Source organism: Pteropus vampyrus, unplaced genomic scaffold (assembly GCF_000151845.1).
Source record: "Pteropus vampyrus isolate Shadow unplaced genomic scaffold, Pvam_2.0 Scaffold49, whole genome shotgun sequence".
NCBI classification, from domain to species: Eukaryota; Metazoa; Chordata; class Mammalia; order Chiroptera; family Pteropodidae; genus Pteropus; species Pteropus vampyrus.
Genome location: NW_011888830.1, coordinates 1,612,541 through 1,622,310, shown reverse-complemented (window position 1 = coordinate 1,622,310; position 9,770 = coordinate 1,612,541). Strand labels below are relative to the sequence as shown.

The 9,770-nt window shown below is 36.1% G+C and overlaps 1 protein-coding gene and 1 long non-coding RNA gene across 4 annotated transcripts in view; one reads left to right on the top strand and one right to left on the bottom strand.

Annotated features, from left to right (window-relative positions):
• The window catches only part of OPTN (optineurin), a 38,335-nt gene extending 30,096 nt beyond the window's left edge, over window positions 1–8,239 (top strand). Inside the window, exons 12-15 of one of the 3 annotated variants that reach the window (XM_023530333.1) lie at window positions 2,669–2,799; window positions 3,829–3,911; window positions 7,297–7,454; window positions 7,544–8,239. In XM_023530333.1, the coding sequence (XP_023386101.1) occupies window positions 2,669–2,799; window positions 3,829–3,911; window positions 7,297–7,424 (342 nt within the window). In that variant the 3' untranslated portion in view covers window positions 7,425–7,454; window positions 7,544–8,239. Of the gene's footprint in view, window positions 1–2,668; window positions 2,800–3,828; window positions 3,912–7,296 lie in introns of all 3 variants that reach the window. The other 2 variants (XM_011359612.2, XM_011359611.2) reach the window with 2 other exon arrangements.
• LOC105291698 overlaps window positions 1–9,770 on the bottom strand; it is a 38,780-nt gene that overhangs the window by 25,702 nt on the left and 3,308 nt on the right. Inside the window, exon 2 of the long non-coding RNA XR_002780191.1 lies at window positions 2,559–2,696. This is a non-coding gene — a long non-coding RNA (uncharacterized LOC105291698). The remainder of the gene's footprint in view (window positions 1–2,558; window positions 2,697–9,770) is intronic.

Below are 9,770 nucleotides of genomic sequence, written 5' to 3'. Positions count from 1 at the left end.
ATCTATATTCTTGAGTAAGACTGACCTAGAATTTTCCTTTTGCTAATGTCCTTGTCAAGTTTTGATATCAGGGTTATGCTGGCCTCATAAAAACAAGTTAAGGCACATTTCTTCTTTTATTTTTCTCTGGGAGAACTTGTATACAGTTGACTAGTGTGTGGAGTACTTGGAGGAGAGTTTATGAGTGAGAATACATCCTGCCTGAGATGTAAAACCACAAAAAGAGGAGAAAATCTTTTTCTTTTTAAATAATTAGAGATCTCAGAGGTGGGTTTAGTATGATTAGGAACTGAAATATTTTTATTTTTGAATTATACAAATAATACTATTCATTATGAAATAGAATTTTTAAACTATACAAAATGTATAAAGTAGAAAGTGGAAATCCACCTCTTCCCAATTCCATATTGGTGAGAGTATAGTATAGTAAGTCTCTTCTGTTTTCATTTTGTTTATTTGTTTGCTTAATTAAAAATGGGATTACACTATACCTTTTGTACTACAACATTTTTACTCATGCTGTATCTCATATTTCATTATTGCAGCCACAGGTTATTTTTTTAATGGTTGCATAATGTTCCAAAGTATGCATTACCGTGGTAGATCTAACCAGCCCTTTATTGCTAGACATGTAGGCTGTAACGATAATTTTGCTACCAACAATGTTGAACTGAACACCCTTGTATATGTATCTTCGTGTACTTACGGAACAGTTGGGTCACCGGGTTTGCCTGTTTTTAAGTTAAATACATATTACCAAGTTATCTTCCAAAAATGCACAACCAAAATTATTCTCTCACCAAAAGCAGATGAGAGTTCCTGTTTCTCCACATCCTTGCACCAATCTTTTAAATGTTTCCCAATCCGATAAACAGATTATTTTTAAAAAAAACAATGTCAATGGTTTATTGTTCCCTATACACATACTCATTACCAGCTGCCAAAAGTGGCTGACCCAATGAAACCTGGAAGTGGCTGACTGAGCTTAGGGCTTTAATTGTATTTCTACAGGAACAGAATCTCAGCCTGAGCTCTTTACAGCATTTCCTTTGGATACCTAATGATATTGCAGTCATGTACGTCCACCACATTCTCTACAAAGACATTTGTTTCCATGGATACTCTTTTTCATTCATTCAACAACTCTTCTTTGAGCCCCTATAATATGTTAGACACTGTTCTCACTGCTGGGGAATAGGGATGAACAAAAGAAAGACCTAGTTCGTCCTGGCTCAAAGCTAATAAGTGGTAGAAGTGAGATTCTAACTTGAATTTAGGTCTGACTCAAAAAAGCCCATGATCCATCAATGAAACCATAAAATGTTGGATCATTCACAAATGGCAGGAAGTCCCTTAAAATGACTTCTTCATCACATACAATTGTGATAGAATATTAAAATTTTATTAATTTTGCTTTAAAAAATAGCGGATAAACATTTATATCCTAGAATCACTAAATTTGAAAAGAAAAACCTAATTTTAAATATAGAAAGTTAAAAATTGGTATTAGAATAATTTACTCTTAAGTAGTTCATTTTTACTTTATAATTTTATAATAGAAGGTATTTATCTCTTTCTAGGTAACAAATTCTGCTCCAAATTTAGCAGCTAAAATAACAAGCACTTGTTATTTCACACATTTCCCATGGATCAGGAATCCAAGAGCAGCTTAGCAGGGTGATTCTGGCTCAGAGTCTCTCAGGAGGCTGCACTCCAGATGGGCTACAAGGCCAATTTCCCAGATGGTTCACCCACAAGGCTGTGGGCGGGAGGCCTCAGTCACCATTTGGGCCTCTCCCTCCATATGGCTGCTTCAGCATCCTCATGACATGGCAGCTAGCTTCCCCCAGAGCAAGTAATCCAGGAGAGAACAAGGCAGAAGCTATAGTGTATTTTATGACCTAGGCTGAGAAGCCACACAGCATCATTCTGCAGTATCCTAGTGGTTACACACGTTAGCCCTATTCATTCTGGGAGGGGACATGAGGTTATGAATACTAAGATGTGAGGATCAGGGGGGCCATCTTGGAGGCTGGCTACCACTGTGGGAAGTTACATGGTATAAGGAAGAGTCCATGGTATATGGGCTTCAGTCTGGGTTCAAATGCTGGTTTGACCACTTAACTAATTTCTCCAAGATTAAGAGCATTAAACTTGTAAATGTAAAATGAGCATAGCAATTCTACATTCTCAGATTCTTGATAAAGTGAAATAAGATAACATAGGATATCACAAATGTTTAGAATTCAATAAACAGCATCTACTTATTATTATTTTAAATTTAGCTTAAGGCCAGCCTTCATAAATATACCCAACAGAGTAAATAAACCATTTACTATATTAAGCTAATCCTGAATATTATTTTTTAAAAAGAGACCAGAGAATTTTATTGAATTGATGGTACATACAGTATTTGAACCACTTATATCAGTAATTGCTGGGTTCTAATTGCTTAAAAAGCGTGTGCACATGCACGCACGCACACACAACTCGTGTCTTCTACTTGAAAGAGGTTAGAAAGTCATGGTTGCTACACTGGTTCTAGCAGGAACATGTACCTGTCATTTTAAGGCATATCACAGGCTGCAGCACTGCCCGTTCACCTCATCAGCAGGTGAGCTGTAGAGAATCCACATCGGGTAGTAACTTCTGTCTCTTCCTCTAACAGATGGAGGTTTACTGTTCAGATTTTCATGCTGAAAGAGCAGCAAGAGAAAAGATTCATGAAGAAAAGGAGCAACTGGCATTGCAGCTGGCAATTTTGCTGAAAGACAACAATGCTTTTGAAGATGGAGACAGGTAAGGTGAACACTTAGAGCCCATTTCAGCAAGGGCTCTAGGACAGGTGACCTGTCAAAGATGGTTCCTAACTTGAGCTGTAAGACTCGCTCAGAATCCACTTCATTTGATTGTGTTCCTAACATTTAGTTTGACTTACAAGGCTTGGCAGTGTCTTGTGGGAACATGATCAAGTTCTTTGCTCTTACATAAGCTGTAAAAACATGACATTATGAATTTCAAAGTCATATCCTGCCATTGTCATGGATGAAATAGTCCTCACACTTTAAATAATTCTGTAATACGTCTTAAAAGAAAATACTGCTAAAATTACTTCTTTTAAATTTTCATTTTGAAAAAAACTTGAAATACAGAGAAATAGGAATAGAAAAATACAGAGAATATGTACCAATATGTACCCTATCCAGAATTGTCAGTTACTGACATTTATTTGTTTCAAGTATATTTTTATTAAAAGACAAAAAGAAGTTGTAGATGAAGTTGAAGTCTTTTTTGTTCCCCATCCCTCATTTTATTCCTCTCCTCCTTTCCCCATACTGCCTGGAATTTGGTGGGTAGCATCCCCATCTGTCATATACTTTTACACATCTATGCAATATCTTAAATCAAGATAATATTAATTTCTCTGTACTTAAGTTACAAAATGATCATTATAAGTATTGTTCTGCAATTTGCTTTACATAACATCGTGCTTTTGAACTCTGCGTGTATATATCTGCAGATTTAATTCATTCTGTTTATTTGCTCTGTAATGTCTTGTTAGAAATAGGCCACTTTTTTTCTAATCCATCTATCCATCGACAGTTTGGTTACTTCCTAACTGATTTTTTTAACCTTAATTATTATTTACTTTTACTACATCATGTCCTAGTGCTAATAATATTTACAACTCAAGTCTTAAGTTCTGGTTTCTGTGCACCTTGGCATTGCAGTTTAGCTCTTTTTTTCTCTTACTTCTGTTGAATGTCTGCCTAATGTTGTCATATTTCATAATTTTAGAATATCACATAGTGTTGCTTTTAATCCCAGTAGGCAGTCCTTGATGGAAATGCAGAGCCGTCATGGGGCGAGAATCAGTGACCCTGACCAGCAGGCTTACCTCGTTGAAAGAGGTAAGTCATGCATGTTTCTAGGTTTTCAGGACTCCGAGGAATAACTATCCTACGAAGAAGATGCTTGAAAAAAAATTCCACTACATCCTATATAATGGATTCCAAACCAAGCTACCAAAAATATAACACCATCATCAGTCTTATTTCCACAGTGCCCCGATCTCTATTACCTACTGAATCCAAACTAGACTCATCACACTGGCAGTTAAGGCCTGCCATAGCCAAACTTTTAATCCTTCTCTCATTCTGATCCTCTACAGAAATTAGCCAACTGAATCATTCCCTGCTCCTTGAACTTGCCTTAAGCTCATATACCTACATATACTTGTTTATGCGGTGACCCTCACGTGAATGCCCTTCCCTCACTCATATCCTTGTCTTCCTCCAGTCTCTCCAGTGAACTCTCACTCTGTATCTAAAACCCATTTCAAATAGCATCTCTATGAAACCGGGAGTGTGACCTCTTCCTCCTAAATTTCCGAAGTACTTTATTCCCATTTTGGTACTTAGCTGCTATTTATATTATAATTATTTATGTGTTATAAATATGCATTTAAGTCTTTTAAATAAGCTCCTTCACAGCTGATATCTTCACCTACTACCTGGTGTTATGTACATAATAAATGTTACCATTTATTGAGAGTTGACTATGCATGACCATTGGGCTGATCACTTTTCACACATTATTTCACGTGATCCTCACGGAATTTCATCAGGTATATATTATCACAGTCTTTCAGAAGACAAGGTTAAATGACTCAGGATCATAAGCTGGTTGGGGGCAGAACTGGATATGGAACCCAAGCTGACCCTTAACCACTACATGGTACTACATGGAATAGATTGTCATTTAAATATGTACTACACCCAGATTTTAATTTACTGAGTGAAATTGATCATGACACTTCTTAAAAGTATTGTGCTGTGTTTATTACATGGTTTTAATACACTAGTAACAGTGTTCTGCAATTTATAATAAATCACTGTCTTAACAGTACTAAAAGGGAAGTGTTATCCTTGACTGTAAATATGGGGGGCGCGGAAGGTCAAAGGATCAAAGACTGGCATGGCAAGAAGGAAAGTTAATAGCAATGCCAGTAAGAAGATTCTGGGTTTAGGAAGCCATTCTAAATTTCACATAAAACTGGTTCTTTAATGTTTTTTTTTTTAATGCTGGACCAGTCTAAGTCCCTTCCACATACCAACTGATCACTGAAATGGAACTACTTCACAATGTTAGCAGCAGCAAGAAAGTAGTATTGGTATGTATAGTTAACTATTAAATCTTGTAGAAGTTTCTCTAAGTATTCCTTTTACCTCCATCTCCCCCTGTGCCCCCACCAAAGTTCTCTTACAGGAAAAAATAGGCTAAAGTAGACATTGGAAGTAGTAATTCAGGGTACGAGAAAACACAGTAATCATATGGCATATACAGAGGTAGCAGCATTTGGGTTGACATAAATATTAGCCTCAGGCATTTTTAGCATCAGTGGATAAAGCCACGTTCTTTTCTGAAAGCTGCATTTACTCACTTGAGCACTGCCATGCGTTTTCTCTAATCTGATTTTAAATATCCTAGGAACACCAGTATACCTCATATCTAGAAGTACCTACACAATTGTCTTAGGTCAAAAAGAGCAATCTCATGCACCTGGATTTCTTAGGGGAAGATTGTCCTTCATAACTATATAAGGCAAGTGCTTATTTACATCAAAAAGGAAAAGAACTGGTCAAATACTCTTTGACTTTATCATTTAAAAATCATCACAAAGTGCTAATTTATTCATAATTATCCTAAGAATCTTTTTGTCTTATAAAAAACAATATTCCAGAGACCGTCTTAAGATTTTTTTTTGGTTTCCTAAAAAAGCTGCCTTAAACAAGAACCCCACCCCCACCCCCGCCAATATATTTCATAAATGATGTTGTCAGCAGCCATCTAAGTGTCCACTCTGGTCTAGGACACTTGGCTGAGCACAAGGGAACAAATGGGCTTGGTCTCCCCCATGAGGGCTTATGGTCCAGTTGGAGAGACAGGATGTGTACATAAAAAGATGAATTCATAACATAAGATTATACTGAAGTAAGAGAAATAATACTGCTAAAGTTTGGCTACTGTCATGCTACAATGGCATGGTTGAGTAGCTGTGACAAATTATATGACCTGTAAAGCCTAAAACAGTTTTTCTCTGGTTCTTCACAGAAAAAGTACACCAACTCCTGAGCTAGAACAGTGAAACCATTAGAAAGCTCCCTGATTCAGAAATCATGACTTGTGATCCTTATTTCTGTTTAAGGGTACTTATAAAGTTTGCTGAACACAAACTATCTGTAATAGTCTCACATGTTGTTCAGTCAAATAACATGCTCAGAAGCAACAAACCATGACAGTTACCTCCACTGTCATCCTCCAAAAAAAAACATTTGGGGGGCTGAAAGTCTGGCGACTTATGTGGAAACTCTAAAATTCCAAAATGGTTTGCATTTGTCCAGAAGTGTCAGATCAAGGAGATGCCCAGGAGCCAGAAGTCATTCCAGCATTGATCACAATTTGCACATGTGGGACCTACCTAGAGTCAAGGCTTACTTCAAGCATTCTTGGATTTAGACTTGAACCACAGTCCAGCTCCAAAACTGGGGGAAATGACAGGACTCATTCTTCAATTTCTTCTCCTCACTTGCATTGCCTGGATAACCCTTATTCATTCTTAAGCCTCCTCTCAAGTGGCATCAGTCTCATCCAGGGGGCCTGTCTGCACAGAGCAGTCTGAGCCAGGTGCCTTTCTCTGTCCTGTCACTAAACCAACTTTGTGCATGACAGCCATGGCACTTCCCTCATGCACTGTGCTGTCATTTTTCTTGTCTGACACCCCCATCGTGTCTGTATCCCTCTCTTCCCTCTCACAGGGTGCTCAAAAGTATCTGCTGAATGAACGTAATTATTGTCTGTGCTTCTGAGGAGGTGCATGCTGTTCTAGGATACTACCTCTCCATGCTCTGGTCATCATTTTCTCCACATACTCTCCTTCTCTTTAGCTTATAGCCTCATCCACCTCTTATCTTCTCTCATATATTCTAGTTTTTACTAGAACGTGTATTGTCCTGTATCTATAAGTGAAACCATGTATTTTTACATACCTAGAACCTGGAATAGAGCCTGAATCCTAAAATAACAGGGCAGCAGTACTGTTTTTGGAGACATTCTGCATGTGTGTAGGTTACCTCAGTTAAAGACAAAGATATCCTGGATTCACTTCCCACTAGGTATTGATTACAAAGTTTAACTGATGTTAAAATTAGCTATCTATTATTAAAATTAATCAAAAAAAAACTATTTGCAACATGGAAGGAATAGAATAACATTTAATTTAATGTTTACTCCCAGGAGCTGAGGATAGGAACTGGCGGCAACAGCAACAACAGAATATGCCAATTCACTCTTGCCCCAAATGTGGAAAACTCCTGCCTGACATAGATACATTACAGATTCACGTCATGGACTGCATCATTTAAGTGTTGACGTTTCACCTCCCCAAACTGTCGGTAAATGTCAGAGTTTTTTTCCTCCAAGAGTTGTACTTTTGTGTTATTTGTTTTCACTCAAATATTTTGGCTCATTATGTTTGTTTCAGGAGAAAGAAACTCGATACGCTCCACCTAGGACATTTTTTATGGATTTCCATAAACTCGCACAAAATAGAATCTTTAACATACCGCTCTTCTAGTAGGTTCCTTTCTTATTTAATGTTCAGTTTATGTGAGCACTGAACTGTTCATGCTGCTAATAAGTATGTGACATCATCAGAGAGTAAATGTAATTAGATGGAAGAAGTCTCACTGATAAATTTTAAGAACTTTATAAGAAGGCAGGAGAAATGAAGTGGTCACAGATTTCAAGAAAAACGTCTTCGAAGTATTTTTGAAATGAATTATACTGTTTTTTCCATCTTCTACTTAAAAAATATCTATGTGTGGTTGTGTGTATATGTGTGTGGTATAGTGTTACTGCAGCCACAGTGATTGCACCAAAGTTATGATATGGCTCTTTTCATGTGAGCATTGTGAGCTTTTACTTGATCATCAGAACAAAGGAAAAAATACTGGCATGAAGTAGATACCTTAGACTCACTGGATTTGAGATAACTATTCAGAGTACAAAGAAGTTATCTTTGTTCTTTCATTATGCTGTAGGTATATGGGCTTGTACAGTAAAGAGTTTATTAACTTCTAAAAAGTACAATTGTTTCTTCATTTTCTTCCTGGATCAGGCAATATATTCATAATCACAAAAACAGTTATTGCAAAATAAAATTTTGCTTATGAATCTTTCACATTGCATTTTCTGGAATTAGCTACATATAAGCTTCATATAACCTGTATAAGCTTATTACTTGATTCAGATCTGTTTTGTTAATTCTATGACTATGAGCAGTTCTCTTTGTCAGAGTTAGAAACTGTTCTTGCTAAGGCGGTGAGAAGATAAGGATGTGCCATATTTTGTAAACCTACAGTTTACTGAAATTAGCTTATACTGGGCCATCTGTAAAAGATGCATCTAGATCCTAAAACATTTAGAAGAAAATTAAAGTATCCCCTCTGTTTGGCTTTGTCATAAGAATCTCTCCTAGACAAACTTGGTTTAATAACATACACATGGAATCAAACATGGAATCATACACATGGAATCAAACATGGAAACATACACATGGAATCAAACATGGAATCAAAATATTTAATTATATCTTCATACTAAGAGGACACACTGTACAAATTTAACCATAATTTAGATTAAAAGATTCCCCCACTTTACCCCAGGGAGAATGTCTATTAAAGTCATGGGTTAAAGAAGAAGTCTCAAGAGATATTTAAAAATATTTTAAACAAATAAAATGAAAATATACCATCAAAATTTGGGGGATGTAGCAAAAGCAGTGCTTAGCAAGAACTCTATAGCATTGAATGCATATACGGAAAAGAAAGATCTAAAATCAATAATCTAAACTTCCACTTTAAGAAACCAGGAAAAGGATGGTAAATTAAACAAAAATAAACAGAAGAAATAAATAATACAAATTAGAGCAGAAATCAATTAAATTAAAACCAGGAAACCAATAGAGAAAATCAAAAATTGGTTCTTTGAAACGATCAATAAAATTGATAAACTTCTAGTCAGGTTTACTGAGAAAATAGAAGATATAAATTTACTAATATCACCAGCAATAAACAATTAAAATTTGAAAATAAAAAACATATTTACATTAGCACTAAAAAATGAAATACTTAGGTATAAATCTAATAAAATATGTACAAGATCTGATGAAAAAATTCAACTAAATAAATGGAGAGAGATTCCACATTCATGGATAATGAGTTGGGAGGGGATAAGGAGACTCAATATTGTCAAGATGCCAGTTTTTCCCAACCCAATCTATAGATTCAATGCAATCCCAGTCGAAATTCCAATGTGTCATTTTGTGGTAACAGACTGATTCTAAAATTTATATAGACAGGCAAAAGACCCACAATGACCTACAATATTGCAGGAGAACCAAATTGGAGGACACTAACCAACTTCAAGAATTACCATAAAGCTACACTAATCAAGACAGCATGGTATTGGTGAAAGCATAGACAAATATATCAATGGAATATAATAGAGAGCCCAGAAATAGACCCAGATAGTCAACTGGTTTTTGATAAAGGAGAAGAAGGTATTCAATGGAGAAAGGATAGTATTTTTAACAAATGGTGCTGGCATAACTGGACACAGATCTTACACCTTTCACAAAAAGTAATTCAAGCCACAGACTGGGAATAAATCTTTACAAAACAGATATCTAATGAAGAATTAGTATCCAA